At 40.7% G+C, this 17317-nt stretch overlaps 1 protein-coding gene across 2 annotated transcripts in view; it reads right to left on the reverse strand.

Moving 5' to 3' along the window:
* The window catches only part of ikbip (IKBKB interacting protein), a 14919-nt gene extending 1198 nt beyond the window's left edge, over positions 1-13721 (reverse strand). Inside the window, exons 1-3 of one of the 2 annotated variants that reach the window (XM_081362829.1) lie at positions 13276-13703; positions 13072-13189; positions 1-9227 (exon numbers count right to left, since the gene is read on the reverse strand). The exon at positions 1-9227 is cut by the window's left edge and continues 1198 nt beyond it. In XM_081362829.1, coding sequence (XP_081218955.1) covers positions 8565-9227; positions 13072-13189; positions 13276-13511 — 1017 coding nt within the window. In that variant the 5' untranslated portion in view covers positions 13512-13703 and the 3' untranslated portion in view covers positions 1-8564. Of the gene's footprint in view, positions 9228-9351; positions 12067-13071; positions 13190-13275 lie in introns of those variants that run through there. The other variant, XM_081362830.1, reaches the window with a different exon arrangement.
* Positions 13722-17317: the final 3596 nt, after the last annotated feature.

A 17317-nucleotide genomic window follows, 5' to 3' on the forward strand; every position in this document is an offset into this window, starting at 1 on the left:
ATAAATACTGTTGAGTAAAAATAGTGCAACATGGGTAATGTTAATGATAAAGAATTGGAGACAGTGGATTTCTCAAAAGGGAATTATTGTTCCATGACCAAGAAAAATGGAACGGGGTGGCATCATAGGATACCACAGTTAATTAATGTGTGTTTAATGTAAGCATAAGTGTTTAATGTCTGAGTGTAAGCCATCTGCAAAAGACAAAGGAAAATTGGACAAAAAATAAGTCCAAAAAGAAAGGAAGAAGATAATTTTGACTTTGATGGTCGAATTATAGATGTATGGTTCAATGAGGCAATTACCAGACAAAGAAGACAGATAAATGCAGCATTAGCACCATTAGAGAGTGCAAATAGTAGAGAGACAAAGGCAGAGGAAGCCAGAAAAAAAAAAAAAAAAAAAAACTTTACTAAACTCTGTTTCTAATTCTTCCGAGGAAATGAGATGCATGAAAACCCGCCTGGCTGAGGACGACCGCTGTCCGGCTCCCTACTCCCCCTACCAACCACCACCAGCAGTGGCCCTCCACGAACCACAAAGACAACCAGGAGCAATGGGAGGTCAAGATCCTGAGGAAGACAAAGAAGAAGAGGGAACGAGTCTGCAAGCAAGACCACCAAGACACCCTGAACATCGAAGCTTGCGAGGTTCGACTACCCTGCCCTCTGCTCCTCCAGACTACACTCCTCCATCTCCAAAATTCGTAAATGTTCACCAACCCAAAGAAAAGCACAGGCCAGACAATCAAAGATAAGTACGTATGAAGAATATCTGAAAACTGTTTTTTTCTGGACGGTCTGGACCCTGAAATAGGGAAAAAGGTCAAAACAGCTTGTGTGGGGTACCACCAAGCGCGGCTGGAAGAAATCCGACGACACGCAACGCATCAACAAAAGCTGCTGAGAGACCAAGCCAAGAACAAACAGAAAAAGACTGACAAAGACACTTAACTGGCTCTGCTGAAGAGGAGGAGGAAGAGGTGGCAGAAGAGGACGAGGCAGAGGAAGAAGAGGACGTGGAATGGGTGACCGACCCGCAAGGGACCCTGAAGCTTGTTATAATTGTGGGCGAAAAGGACACTGGAGAAATGACTGTCCGGATCCTCCAAAGAACAGAGGATTCCAACAGCCACCAGAGCCACAAGGAGATTGAAAGAAGGAGGGGGAGGGGAGCGACGGTGAAGGGTCTGACTCCCAGGTGGTAAATATGTCTAATCTTATCTCTTTTTCTGCTCCTTGCAATGAAGAAAATGTGCTTGCTGTTTCTTGCAATGAAGAAAATATGCTTGCTGACACTGAACTTTTGGTATAAAGCATTTGCAAAATTACCAATGATTGACATTAGTGTCGAGGGAAAGAAAGTTAAGTTTCTAAATTAACAGTGGAGTGAAGAACTCAGCAATTAAAAATGAACAATTGCCTGATTTAACTGTATTATCTGGAAAATGGACAACCTCCAGAAGTGCCACAGGGCATCTGGTAAAGGAACCATATACAGCAGATTTGTCTTGTCAGATTGGTGATCACTCATTTTCTCATGCTTTGCTTGTGACTAATACCTGTCCTTGTAATCTTCTGGGAAGAGATTTGATGCGTAAACTAAAGCTGAACTTGTATTGTGGTGACAGTGGTCTCACTGCTGATATGAATATGGTGCGAATGCCAACTGAAACATTATATGTTTTTGAATGGAGCACTCCTCAGTGTGGTCTGCAAAACAAAGACACAAATAGGATGCCTCCTGACCATGATTTCATGGAAGAAAGTGATTTGCATTGCACATGTCATGTTAGCAATGAGCCAGATGAAATTTTTGCTGAAAAATGGTCTGAACTAGAGATTGAGGAACTAAAAACCTCAGAGTTAATTTGGTAAGATAAATGGTGTGCTGTGAAGGTTGAATTGACTGATAGCCAAGCATCACTGTATGATGTGGAGGGGGCCGTCCCTCACATCTTTTTAGCTAAACCACAGACTGCAGAGTGGAGAGAATGGGGCTTTTTGTGAAACAGTGTGACTAAAAGATTGGTGGCTGACAAAATGTGTGGCCATCTGAGAGCACAGGGTTTACAAACAGTCACTATAAGAGAAAATATTAAGGGAATCAGAACTGTTAAAGTGATGAATAAATAGTACTAAATGAATTGAACGTGTTTAAATATTATACTTTTTATATGAAGGCGTCTAGAATTTGTATCCCGTTATCCCTGGGAGACAGTGTGGAAAAACGGTTTTGATCTATGAGATTCTAAGAGTCAATGGTTTACTGTATGTTTAACTAAGATACTTTTTTTTTGTGCATTGTGCATATGAGAATGAGATTGGGTGACCAACTTTAAATATAAATTGTGGGTTGACAAAAATATTGGTCACTCCATTTCATTTAAAAGGTCATTTTCTGGATTCAATAGAAACAATGTTTTCTAACTATAAACATTTGAAATCACATGCTGTCATCATCAGCGAGATAGAAATGTTTTTTATTTTTGTCCATGGATCAAAGATTGTGTGAAGATTTCTAAATCTTCTTTTAAATAGCTTATGAGCAACAACAAAAAGTTTGAAAAATTTAAATTGTGCAAAGAATGACAAATTGCATTTGAGAAATTAAAACGGATTCTCTCAACTGCAATTGTAGGTCTATACAATTATTTTAAAGTGTTTCATCTATTTGATTTTGAAAAGTTAGGTTTACGTTCACTGTGTAAACTTAAACATATGATGACTGCATCGGACAATTGAAAATTGATATCGTAACGTTCAGACACTGTCGTAAGGGGAATGCCACAGTGTGTCTACGTTCAGTAGTTTCCGTCGTCGTCAAACTTTGTTACCGTTCAGATTTGGTGGTATTCCACTCCTAATATATGTTCCCCATTCAGTTCATAAACTGCTAAGGCAGACATGAATGAATGAATGAATGAAAGAATCTCTGGCCAGAGAAGGGTGTGTGGAGTGTGTGAAAGTGAGTGTGTGAGTTATGGTGTTCAGAGACATAAATGATGTAAATCAAAACAGCTGTATCTAAACAGGTTAAAATATGACCCAACAGGGAAGAAAATATACCCAACAAAATAACAACCATGGATGATTTTGGCTAACTATCCTGAGCTGGGTTATTGTTGTGGCAGAAATAAACAATGCCACACGCGCAGCGTATAACTTTGGGAAGGCAGAGAGCAAGCAAGCTTGTCCTGTCTACCCCATGTTTAACTTTTTCCTTTTACAGGATGTCATGATGGATCCCATCGAACAGAATTGATTTTTTCCAAATGTATAAAGTATTGTCTTGTTACTGTTTAACATGAAATTTCACAGGTCTCATCAAAAAAAGGACGACTGGCCGGATAAGCAGATGAGTCTGGCGACATGATACATGATGTTGTAATTAACAAAAATACTTAAGGTCTCCATGCACAGGTGAAAGCAGCCATGAAGTGGTTCACTCCACAAACAAGGTCCCATCTGGGGTGCGGTGACACCTCCGTCCAAGCATATCGACTTAAACTACACCAACCAGCCTCAACAACCCCAAACGCCGACACCAACGACAACGCACAGCGTAAAGTGAGGGACAAAGGAAGTGCTAGTAACTTATCCTCCCTTGCCAACGTGGGAAAAAATCCATTGCAACGATTCGCAAAGAATCACCCTGGTGAAGACAGAACGTCCATGGGGCAACGAGATGATCAACACATCTGGAGGATGTGAACCAACTAATGGTTTAGGCTTAGAATACTGTAATAATTAATTTTGTGTGATGTTTATTGATGTTGTATTTGTTTCAATCAAACTGTAGGACTGTATGATTTAGATCTCATGATTTGAACATTTACTAATTAATTAGAATATTCCAGGTACACGTAAATTAAGAAGAGGAAGATTTCTTAATTCTGTAGAGTATAGGGACTCTAAATAGGTACATTACTGTAAAGATAATAAATAATCTAGGGACTATTTTTGAAGAAACTTGAGGGTTTTAGAACCCTAATTCAGATATCGTAGATGCTAAAAAATGAATTAATAGGGGTAATAATTGTTCTCTAATAAGAGAGGATAAGTTACTCTGCTGGACTCGGTCCAAATAGATAATAGGGTAAACTTCTATAGTGATTAATTAATTACTAAATTAAATATGACTAATTAATGACTAAATTAAATATTTTTTAGGTGTTTCCATTTGTTAAAATAGCAAAAGAAAAACTTTCAAAGGGAGATTAATTTTGGGAAACATATTAAATTTCTGAATTATTATTAACCCGGCTTCCAGAAATGAAACATGAACTTGTTTTGTTGAGAAAGGTCTTCAACGTATTAGAAAAAAATATGAGCACAAAGGTAAAACCAAGACCAAGAACAATGTAACTCAAACATGTCAAATTTAAAGACTAAAATGAATCTAAGACATTTCAGTGAAATAGAATATTTGCTCATAAAGCAAAATTCTAAAAAAGCTCTCTTAATTCAGAATGAAGTTACGGATTTAATGATCTGGATCAATGGATCCATTATGAATTATTCCGCATTGCCAGCAAATAGAGGCAGGACATGTTATGTCCATCAGTTAATTCTGGAAAATAGGATTTTAAGATAGGTAATTAATGATTAAATGGCACATCAGCAGCTAAAGCTATTCTCATGGCAACAGCTGGGTGAGAGATAATTAAAAAAATATATATAATAATAATAAAAAAAATTATAATTGACATTGTTTGAAACAAGATAATACAATTATTGATATTTGTGTTAAAGATAAAAATGAAAAGATTATATTATTTTTTTGGTTAGATTTTATTACACAAATCCTTAAATAGATCTGACTAAGTAAAACAATCGCCTACTTGAAATAAAAGCTAGCAAAATAAGGTTAAGAAAAATGGTTAATCAGCAGTATCAGCCTGTTAAAGGCCTAATCGATCAATGTGATTCAAAATTTAGCTTGATTCAAAGTTAAAAGGCAATGTACTATGGTATGATTAGTTTTTTTTGAAAATAGAATTAGATTGCTAGAATTAGAATGTTGGGAAGAAGATGAAGTTGAGGTTACAGTGCCTGAAGATGAGGTATACGAGAACGAGAGCGAACATGAGTTTGACTAAGAAATTAAATGACCATGGGAAAATTTACCTGTTGTAAATTACTATGATTATAGGAGAAGTAAATGTCAAAATTTGTGTGTATGTTCTTTGAATGAACATGGGGTGGATTGTAATGGAAATTTTACATTTAGATGTGTTCTTTTACATTTAGGTGTGTGCAACTTGTTAACGTTGAACATTTATTTTTACTCATAAGCATTTAAAGAAATATAATCATATAGGCTTGCAGGGGCAAAATGTTCTGGGTAGCAAAGAGACTATGAGTACTCAAAGTGACCTATTGTGTTCTTCAAGTGTGAAAAGTATGTGCGCAGCTTTGATGAAAATAGAGATAGGCAAAATGTGTGAAATCGAGCAGCAGCTAATAACAGGAAACTTTTGCAGACATGGTATATTTTTGCAGACATGGTATTGTCCTGTCTAGATAGAATTTATGTTAGAAGAGATCTCGAACAAGACGTGTTGCCTTTTAAGGTAAACCAAGGCGATCTTTTGAGACAGACCAGGATGTGTTAAGGGTATATAAGCTTGGCAAAAAGGAGAAGTCAGCGCCTTCTCATATCAGACTCTGACTGATGTGTGAACAGCCAATTTCTTGCAAGAAATAAAGATCTTTATAACTTTTGAAATCTCCAGCTGTCTTCCAATTATTATTTAAAGTTGAGAAAAGAATTTCCACAACACACGCCCCCAACTCGTACAGATCGGAGCTTAGAGAAAATCCCGAATTTCCCCCTGGTATTTACGACATTGTGGTGGCGTTCAAGTGCGTTCAACTCGATCCCCCCGATTGCCCGCGAGCTTCTCCTTCTGTCCATACGGTGATTTCTCTACTGTGCGACAGAGAGTCGCGTGGGTATGACGCAATCGTTAGCCTATTTTTACAAAAACTGCTTCTACGGGGCCATAACGTAAGATACAAGGTAATGGAGCCTTTTATACATTGTCGTGTTTCTTTAGAAATAAATAATGGACAAATGGAGTCTTTAAACGCCTCAGATGTAAAGTTATTCGCTGTCAAAGTGACGCCAAAATGAATGGGAGTCAATGGAATGCTAACAGCAGGCGGGGGTCTGCTAATCAATGGCGGCGCCCGGGGAAGCTTCAAGAAAATATGAAACAGTGCGCCCCTCGTTGACACCAGAAGCCGTTGATGTCACATGATTTAGTTCCTCTGGAAAAAAAAAAACAAGAAATTGCATAGGAACAATGTAACCCAGTTCCTTATATATATATATGCAGGCCTGATAGCGCTCCGGCACCACGCCGGATTTCCGGCGTACAGACGTGTCTGCAAAAAAAAAACAGGTTTGCGTTCGCGTGATCTGACAATTCCCAAGATCTGAGAGGCGCTTTCACTAAACCACACCAGTAAGCCTACTTCAGCCAATCGGTAATAGGGTAGGGGCTGGTATTGGGTTTTGGCCAATCAGATTGATTCAGCAGTCACTCCACGTGCGAATTTGTTTTGTTTCCCATACTACGAATGTGTTTCCCACACTGGCAGCGCGAAACATAGCCAAAGTCATGGAGTGCAACTTTATGAAGCCAGGGGAAGACACCAAACTTGTCGATAAAGGCATAAAGAAGAAATGTCTTGGATAGAGGAGGTGGGTAGAGACGAAAAGCCCTTTGGAAGCTGGTGTCAAAAACGGCCAGATTTTCTTCCGCGATCTTAAATTTCATTTAGTCAGTTCTTAAAAAGTTTTACCCTCGTGCATTTCCAGAAACGCTCAAGTTCATTCAAATGTAAGCGCGCTCATAATTGAAGCGACGCGCTCGTTTTTTTCCAGGCGTTTTTCGGTGGTGGAAATCCATTAGCCACTAAAACTTTTTTCTCATTGTGGAGAGCGCAGTGCATGGTTGCATAGCAACGACAGACGCCACGGGAAAATCAGACTTAATTTTACTATTAATAATAAAAGATAAGCTAAAGTGCGTTGTAAATGTCAGTAATTTATCTTTTTTTGACTCATTCTTTTTATAAATATTCATTTAAAGTCTGAAATATGTGAGGTTTATCTTTTTATAAAAAACTTTTTTGTCAAAACTTTTTGAACTTGTACATGTTAGTGTTGCAAGACACTTTCAAAATCTCATTTTTAATGAAAATATTTTAATGTTTATGTAAACAAAAAGTGCATATTGATGCTTATTTTATTTGTTATTTGCTGGTTGTCAACATAAAACTTGGTGGATTGATTTCATTGTGTAGTATTAGTACTTTTTGAACAGGATTCTGTGATAACCGTGTTAATTTTTGTCACTATAATCATGAAATGAAATTTTCATGCCATTTCATCTCTAGTTATGATCAACTAAAATGATCAACTCAATTAATTATGTTTTTTTTACAGTAAAATATGCAAAGTAAAAAATATTTTTAATGTAAAACTTACAATTAAAGACGAAAGTCTTGGACAGTTTCTGGTGGACAGACTTTGTGGAGCTGGTTGTGAATGTGAATGTGATGAATTGTGTGTAAAATGATTGAAAAACAGAGAGAAGAGAAGTCAGTCTCTTATTGCAGTGCTCATCAAGTCTGCATTTATTTGATCAAAAATACAGAATAAACAGTAACATTGTGAAATATTACCCAGACCTTTGACCGGTACTGTGTGTGCAACTCTTGCTCTTCATTAGCCGTCGCGCTAGACATCATCTGGTGTGGACGACTTTACAGTGCAAGTGCAGTAAACAGTGTTTATTAGTATGTTAATAAATTAAAACAATTTGAAAACAAAGTTTTTAACATCAAGCAACACAATGAAATGTTTTTACCAGTGTGTGCAGGACACTATAGTTCATTTATGTAAGTGAGGAGAGCAAAATAAAGTAAACTGTGACATATTATACCCAAATATTACTCATACCAGTAACATTTATAAAAACTGGGGCCCAAAAATTATTCGGACACTTTGACCTGATCATGTTTTCCTGAAGTGTTTAATTGCTAATGCTCTTTTCACACACAGACTGAACAAAATGAAGCATTGCTTGGTCACTGGTTGAGCTGAACTGGTATTATCTAATTGTGTAGTTAAATTTAACAGCTGACAGATATTCATCATAATTCATGTGTGAGACAGTCTAACAGAAGGACGGACAAAACCAGTCAAATATCAAAAAGTTCTGCTCATATTTACTACCATTTCTTAAACTACAGCCAGTAAATGTGCTAATGTGAGGAAGGTGTGTGAATAAGTGTTGGTTTGCCTGTAGGTGGCGCTGTCACACACAACATGTGTCTGCCGGTATAGCGCAGGAATACAGTGTTGTGAATGTGAGAGTCGCCGCGCTGTGATTGGCTGCTCACTCCATAAGTCCCGCCTCTCGCTTTTGCTGTGCGCACTCGCAAAACCGTCCTGAATGGCCTGACCCAGTGCCAGTAAACTCACTTTATCTCGTCATGTTCCACCTTGAAATGACTCGTGTGTCTGGTGTCGGTGAGGTCTCTCGTGGTTCAGGGCGTCGGCTGCTCCGTCGGGTCCAGCGTGTCTCTCCTGGTCTCGTCCTCCTCCAGCTCTCGCTCTCGGCTCGTCAGGTCCTCCGCCAGCAGGCCGATCCTCAGCGTCAGGTCGTCTAGCTTGGGCTGGAGGAGGGCGAGGTCCTGCCGGACGGTGAAGACTGTGGGCTTCAGGTCGTGTGTGAAGCTCAGGGTGCGGCGCAGCTTGGCCCGCCCGCTCTCCAGTGCCAGGAGCCGCTCCGCCAGCTGCCGGTTGTCCTCAGAGAGCTGGTGCAGGAGTGTGTGTGTGCGCTCCAGCCTCTGGCCGCTGCTCTCGGCGCCGCTCTTCAGCTCGGACACGCGGTCGATGCTGCCGGCCAGCAGGTCCCCGATGCGCTTCACCATCAGCCTCTCGGTGCGGGACAGCTCCTCCTCCAGGCCGCGCGTGTGTGTGAGCAGCTCCTCCAGCTCCGTCTGCAGGCCCGCCACGCGCCGCAGGTCCGTCCGGATGGAGGCCACGGCACGGGTCCGGCTGAGCTCGTCCTCCACGGCCCGGCCCAGGTCCTGCTGGAGCCGCTGCTGCTGAGCGCTGAGGCCCGACACACTCTCCTGCAGACGGGACAGCTCCGCGGACAGAGCCGAGGCCTGGGCGGAGACCGGCGTCTGGGTCAGCAGCGCACACTGCACACACACACACACACACACACAAGAGAGGGGACACAAGTACACTTCAGTCAGAAAGAAGACCAGAAATTAAGCTTTTGCTTATAACATAAAAACACACACAGCACCGCACACTGGGACACACACACACACACAGGATATTACTATGCTAATGCTTATCTCATGTTAACACTATTGTTTATGTCATTGGGCAATAGTAATGAAACAGATGAAGTTTAACCTCATTGACTTCCACTGTAAGTGTCTCAATGTAACCCAGATTTGTGCTCATATTTATAAAATAAATGATTGTTTGTGTGTGTATGTGGTAATAATCATTATTATAGCTCAAATGCTGTGGATTAAGCTAATAACACTGAACACTCCTGTAACCCTCATGCACTGTTCGATGTCTGGTTACAGCCTGTATGGTGCACACACACACACACACACACACACACACACACACGTATGGTGTGGCTCAAATTCACCCTAACTGGATTCAATCAAATTTTCCAAAAACCACACTGACAAAAACAGCAAAGTTGTACAAACAGTAACACTTTAATACCAACACTTATAAACATTACAAAACACTTATATCTGAACATATCATCTATGAACATGTTTTAAACACTTTTGTTTCAGCAAAGTATGAGAAAAACTGCATTCTGACTTTTTTTTTTTTTTTTTTTGCATTCATTATTTTCCCAACTTTGTTTTGACATTTATGCTCAAAACATCATAACTGAAAAATTTGATATTGCTGTATACTGAAATTAATGTTTACTTTTGCTAAGTTGTCTCATCTATTGTTCTGTAGACTCTTCTGACAAGATGATCAGCACAGACAGTATGAAATACAGCATATGAGGTTATTGCCCTTCACACACAAAGCTGGTCACTGATTGGTCCCTGATCAACCAATCACAATGACAGTATGACCCATAACTTCATCTGACTGAACTTCAGGCATGGCTAACTAACCAAACAGGAGAGCCTGTGCTGTTGCTTTAGAGTAGCTGTCTATATGGGTCAAACTGGGACACATTTTTTCCAGTATTGAAATAAGTGGGGAAAAGCTCCTTTAAGCTTCACAAGGTAGTAAAAAAACTAAAATGACAAAATATAACCAAGAAATGGTATTATTTTGGGTCTGTACGCTTGCCTTAGAACATTAAAATATGCAGGTCAAATTAACCCACGAACATAACAGTTATTAAGTGAGTGTGTGTGTGTGTCAACACTAGGGTTGGGTCTCGTTTTAATTTTAATGATTCCGATTCTGCTTATCGATTTTGATTGACAGTTATCAAGGTAAAAAAAAAAAAAAAAAAAAAAAAAAGTTATTCACATTTAGTCTTCTTGCCAAACATCTAACTGTAGCTGAATATCATGGACACAAATCAACAGGCTGAAGAACACTACGCTAGGAGCGCAGAAAAACAGCTAGCCTAGCTAATGTCAATATCAAGCATTATTGAAGACACTCAGTAATTAAACAAGAACAAATAAAAAATATAAATCACAACAAAAGATACAACTGATACAACTGAACAAAGATACGATTGAAATATAATTTTGAAATAAGATTGAAATATCAAATAAACAATGTTTTAAGATTTTCAGGAATTGAGGTACAGAAACTGTAAAATAACACTGCACTTTATAAATGACATATACATTACAAATGTAGCAACAAAAGTTATAAGAACGAGTGAATTTTCTCTGTGACTTTTGTTGTTTGATTCGTGCTACGGAAGCAGAAACATTAGTGTTACTATGGAGACGGCAGCAGGAACATTAGTGTTACTATAGAGACGGCAACAGGAACATTAGTGTTACTATGGAGACGGCAACAGGAACATTAGGCTGCTGTCACTTTAAGAGCTGCCCGGATCCAATACACTGATACGCATGTGTCTCAAGCTGGAATTGTCTAAAGTCATTTTGAAATGCGCACACAGGAATCAATATTTTCATTTTATAACAAGTATCCGATTCCTGACCTCAAGAGTTGAGATTTTACCAACCCTAGTTAAAACACATCAGAGGGTTGAAAACATTGCACGTTTGTTCATGACCCTTAATGAGAAAAAGTCACAAAATTCCAAGAAAAAACATAGGTTAAGTGATAATCTGACAGCTCAAAAATCAAACCGGGTCAAACTGACTCCACACCAGTCCATGAGGGTAGAACTAGAAGTACAGTATATGCGGCCCACGGGTCCGGTTCCTGGGCTCAGCTCTGGCCAGGGTCAGCCTGGGGTCTGAGGCGGTGTCTCCGCGATCGCTCCTCCGCGCTCTGCACCTGCTCCTCCAGCTCCTGGACTGTCCTGCGGGTGGCGCTGAGGAGCGCTCGGACCCGCAGCATCGAGCGCACGGCCTCCTCCAGCGCCTCCTGCTCCTCCTGCTGCGATCGCTCGGCCTCCTCCTCCCCCCTCAGGCGCTCCTGGAGCCCGCGGGCCTGCGCCGCTAACCGCTGGAGCTGCTCCTGCAGCCGGGACACGCTGGAGTCGCTCCGCTCCGCTAGCTCGCGCAGCCGCTGCAGATCCTCCTCCTCGCCGCGCTCCAGCGCTCGCGTGTTCCCGCGCACGCCGTCCTGCACCTCCTGCAGACGCTCCTCCAGCCCCCGCAGGCGCTCCTCCAGCGCGTTCACCTGCGCCGTCGCGTGTGTGTGCGCGCCGCGGGACTGGGTGTGTAGCGCGCGGAGCTCTGCGCTCTGCTGAGTGTGTGTGTGGAGCCGGCGGGAGGATGAGTCCTGATGCTCCCGCAGCGCCGCTGACGTGTTGAGGACGGAGCCGAGCGAGAGGCGCAGCTTCGACAGGAGCGTAGCGGCGTCTGCGGGGGCCTGGAGCTGCGGTCACAACACACACACACACGTCAGCGCTGTGCTAGCGCTAATGCTGCAACAAGCCGCGTTTCCATTACAGATTTGCGCAATACTTTTACGATATTTTCTAAATGTCGATTAAAAAAAACTATTGCGAAATTAATGCGTTTCTAATAACTGATGTTATGTGACTGAAACTTAATTTTTTCCTCTCGAGATAAGTCATTCCAACTTATCAATTACAACTTAACTTACAATTATAGCAACGGATGTTCGTAAGTATATCGCAGCCATTTCTGCTTCAAGCTCTTGATTGTGGCATTTCTTTGAGGTTTAGAATCCAGTATTCCCGTAATTTGTCTTTATGAGTTTAACGAAGAACTCAGACTCGTCTTCTGTCCAAACACACCTCATCTACGCGCAAAAACTGTTTCCACTGCAGTTTTGTGAAATATTTATTTTTCGAATTGCCCGTAAAACCACCTCATGCGAGCGTAAAAACTTGTTTGCGAGATTTGGAAGTTACGTGTTTCCATTGGCCGTATTTTAAATTCGCAATTTCAATTTGCGCAATTAAATTAAATTTGCAGGGTAATGTAAAGGCGGCTACAGTCTGGGAGACAGCAGACATGCGCACTGCAAACACTAGTACAGTAACTCCTTTACATTTCATTTTAACTTCACAGGAGTTCATTTATATTTATATATTTACACAATTCTGACTTTTTTTCCTCACAATTCTGACTTTTCTCCCCTCACATTTCAGATTTTTTTCCTTTTCTCTCTAAATTTATACTTTTTTTTCTCGGAATTGCAACTTTATATCACGCAATTCTGAGAGGGAAAAAGTTGCAATTTACCTTTTTATGTTTTATTCTATTGTTAGATTGTTCAGATTAAATAATGTTAACAAATGAAACCTTACTGTAAAGTATAACCCAAATGAAGTTTTTGAAAAATATATGAAACAAGCACAAACCCAGCTAAGACATTAGTGTTTAGAGAGTATTTACTGGATTACACGCAGACCTGCCGTGAGACTGCCGTCAGTTTCTCCTCGAGATCCTCAACACGGCGGCTCTTCTCCTGCAGATACTCGTACTTTTCCCTCATCTCTGCTAGTGTTGCGCTCTGCTGAAGGTGCAGCCTGTGGAGGACAGATGAAAACACACTTACAGAGAGAGGAAAACTGATATATTATTATTAATATGAGTGAGAGAGAAGTGCACTGACCACGCGATGATGACGGAGAGCGCGAGACACATCAGACTCACGGAGAACTTCAAGTCAGCACTGAAACTCTCTCTCTTCTTCTCGTCAGCACTGAGACTCTCTCTCTTCTTCTCGTCAGCACTGAAACTCTCTCTGATAACGGACTCTTTCTTCTTCTCATCCTCACTTCTCCGTTTCTCTCCGTTCTGCTGCTTGTTTGAACTCTTCTGTCGTTGTTTTATGTCGCTGTTCTGCATGTTTGAAGAGCACGCGCGGAATCAGTGCTAAAGGCGCTCCTGAAAAGTGTGTAGATGTGAGTCTAGAGAGCAGATGTCATTCTCTGTTGTATCTGTTATATCGTCCCGTGTGTTTTCCCCCCATCAGATGCTGGGAGTTGTGGGAATCGCCACGCAGCAGTTCCGCTGGAACAGAGAAACAAGCAGAAGCGCGAGTGACTCACTGAGAGCACCGGAGTGGGCGGGGCTTATACGAATATAAATTATATTTTGTTAAAAAACTTTATTATAAATTTAACTCTATGCTGTTTATATTTCATTCAGTGACTATTCAAATTAGTTAACGTAATTATTTAGCTGTGTAAATTATTTTTGATGACGCAGCACATGTACGTTACTGTCACGTGATACCTGTTACTTTTCTCGGCGCTGGATTGAACGAACCACTCACAGTTGCTTTTAATTTCTCGGTGAAGGGTTTTGGAATAATCATTGTGTAGAGATTATTTTAGCTAATTTATATATGCATATCAGGAATTAATAATTGGACGTGAAATATTTGAACGATTATAAGTTGTAGTAAACAAATGTCGTTGATAAGTCATACAGCGCTGTAAGTTTTGAATGAGTCTCAATGGTGGAATCGCGTCTGTGGGCCGCCGCGCGCCCCCGTGTGCGTCTCCATGGAAACACGCGAGTCTCCGCCCACTGAAGAATTAATTATATGATGAGGTTATTACAAACGAGAATCAGCCCAAACACCGGTCAAAAACAGCCCAAAACACTCAGAGGAAACAGTGAAGGACAGTGACACTGTAAACACAAAATCAGAAGATCAACAGTGTCCCTCACAATTTTCATTAAGACTGTCAAAAGATGAATGGACCAAAATTAAACCAACCCAACACAAATGTTGCAGACAGCTTAAAGAAGGCTGGACCGACACTGTCTGATAAAATGGCTCCAATGGTCAGCTGCGTTCTGTCCTTCTCAACAATAGAGTCAAGAAACCTTTGTCAAGAAAAGTACATTCTCCATTTTGGCAAGGAATTTTCTAGCTGTAGATTTCCAGGATGTGCTAAATTTAGATTTTACATGAAAATCCGGGGGAGAAAAAAAGAGTACGTTTTGATAAATGTGGAAATGTCTGGCCAAATCAATCATTCAAAAGGCCTTATATTTCGGAAATGCACTAGCAGTATTGAAAGGCAAAATCTGGGTTAATTCACACACCATTGCACATCTTCACACCAAAAAGCAGATGAAGAGAAACTAATTCAGGGAAACATGAACGAGGTGCCTCCACAAACAGTAGGGGAGAGGCGGGACGACTGAAACGCGGGACGGATGAAACATGGGGATTTCCTGGAATACCCCTCACGTCAAATTTCGTCAGCACGTACAGCACGCAATGCCAACCAGACCCGCGAAAACATTCCTTCTTTACGTCATCCCATTTTATAGTTAGTGCGGAAAGCTGATTTTGAATGCGGTTAGTGAATTATTTTCACTACTACTATATGACGATTTATGATATATCCCCTCCCTGGTGGCGGCAACACTACCCCTGGCAGCAACACCAAATAACCTGGCGGCTGGGTTTTCCTGCACCGGGATCTGGCCCCTGAATCCCGAGGTCTTTGATGAGGATACCTTTGCCCCGTCATTTGTGACAGACCGCCCTCCTCCCCCATCACACAGTGCAGACCAGGTGCACGAACCCTCTGCGACTCCAGGTACATTAAATGGATGGATAAAAAAAAAATGCATGAATGAATGTTACATTTAAAATGAACAAGTTCTTTAAAAGAATGTCATCCTTCCATTTGCAGACATTGATACTGCCCAGGAATTCAGCCCAGAGGCAGTCCGTCCCTTTCCTAAGGAGGGAAAATAAGAGAGGAGGGAGAAGGAGGCAAGTGAAGTGTAGTGTTTGACTTCCAAGTTGTTTAACAATGATTAGCCTACATTAAAACAATTAGGCCTATATAAATCAAAATAATTATTGCCAATGTCCTATTTACTGTTCCAGGACAACTGCGATACTCACAGACACACCAGTCAAGGCGGCTTTAATGAAGGAAGAGGAGCAGCGTCTTGTGAAGAAGTCCTCCAAACCACAGAAGAAGCAACTTTTCTTCATCTCTACTCGCCCTTCGTTAAACTCTTTGAAAATGTATTCTCAGAGGCAGAAGACAAAGTTAACAAGAGGAAGGGAACTCCAACCAACCCATACTACTGCCCAAGCTTGACTGACATAATCAAGAAATACATGGCAACTCTGCCACTTTGGACAGGAATTATGTTGAAGCATCTGGAAAAAAACACTCAAGCAGAGAATTGGTTCCTCACCACAAATAGACGGTGGGCCGAGGGTCCGTATCTGCTTTACTTTTCGAAATGGATGATCCCCATGGAGGGAGAACCTGGATTTGTAAAGTTGGCACGGTTGTTTTATTCTCAACGATATGAAAAGTGTTGCCACTCCCATTTATTGCACATTTTCCACGAAATCATAATGCGCGACCCGTAAATATGCAGGCAAACGCGGTTGCCTACTATATCAGTTGAGCCAATAGCGCGGCAAGATATTGACACGGGATTATTATTAACCAATCAGCTGTTACACGGATGATTTAGCTATCAGACAGGACAGGAGGAGCAGCAGCAGCGCATTGATCATCGTCAAGGACATTCTTTGTGTGATTGTAAGTATTCATTTAATTAGAATATGATATCTATATAAAATGTTTGTTTTGTATACTGTGTTGTTCAAACGTGTGTAAGCGTCTCGTTAGTGTCGTTTTAGTAAGGTAACGTTTCAGTTGGCGAGCTAGTAGTAGCCAGAGCCGTTGTAGAATATCATATTTAACGGCTCTGGCAGTAGCTGGCGCCACGTAGGATTTAAATCAAACTTCGCTTATCAATACATACATAACACACGTGCATATACACCTATAAATTACTCGCATATACATGTATACTATTGGATGTTCAAAATACATATATGAAATACACGTGCACACTAATATGAAATCCATACCAATACATAGTATGTTAGTAATGAATGCATATACACTTGTGAATAACTTGCATATACATATAAACTTGACGCACGCATACACCTATATATAAACTTCCATGCATATACACCTATAAACACTCGCATATACATATAAACTTGACGCACGCATACACCTATATATAAACTTCCATGCATATACACCTATAAACACTCGCATATACATATAAACTTCACGCACGCATACACCTATATATAAACTTCCATGCATATACACCTATAAACACTCGCATATACATATAAACTTCCATGCATGTACACCTATAAACACTCGCACATACATATAGCCTACACTCGCTGGCGCTGCACGCAGAAACACCTATAAACACTCGCACATACATATAAACTCGATGCGCGCATACATACAAATGCATACATGGATGCATGCTTTAGTTGTGTGTATATATGTATATGCGAGTGATTTCATATGTGGATGTGCGTGAACTTTTCAGTGCAAACGGAAGGCATTTCAGTGTAAAAGGAAGTCACTGGCATGAAGTTGGCTTGACGTTTGGACGTTTGATATTCGCATTTTTAGGGACCGTCTCAAAATTACATGCGACATTGGTATAAACATTTCTAACTTCAATACTTTTGAAGACAATGACTTGCAGTCATACAACCAACTGTTCACCCAGGTCTCATGTATGATGCACACCTTTTAGATTTTTTAGATTTATGACAATAAACTGTTAAACCATATGCAAATATTGCTATGTATTTCACTACTGTATGGGATCATACA

The sequence above is a fragment of the Scardinius erythrophthalmus genome (genome assembly GCF_964197995.2).
Source record: "Scardinius erythrophthalmus genome assembly, chromosome: 4".
Taxonomy (NCBI): Eukaryota; Metazoa; Chordata; class Actinopteri; order Cypriniformes; family Leuciscidae; genus Scardinius; species Scardinius erythrophthalmus.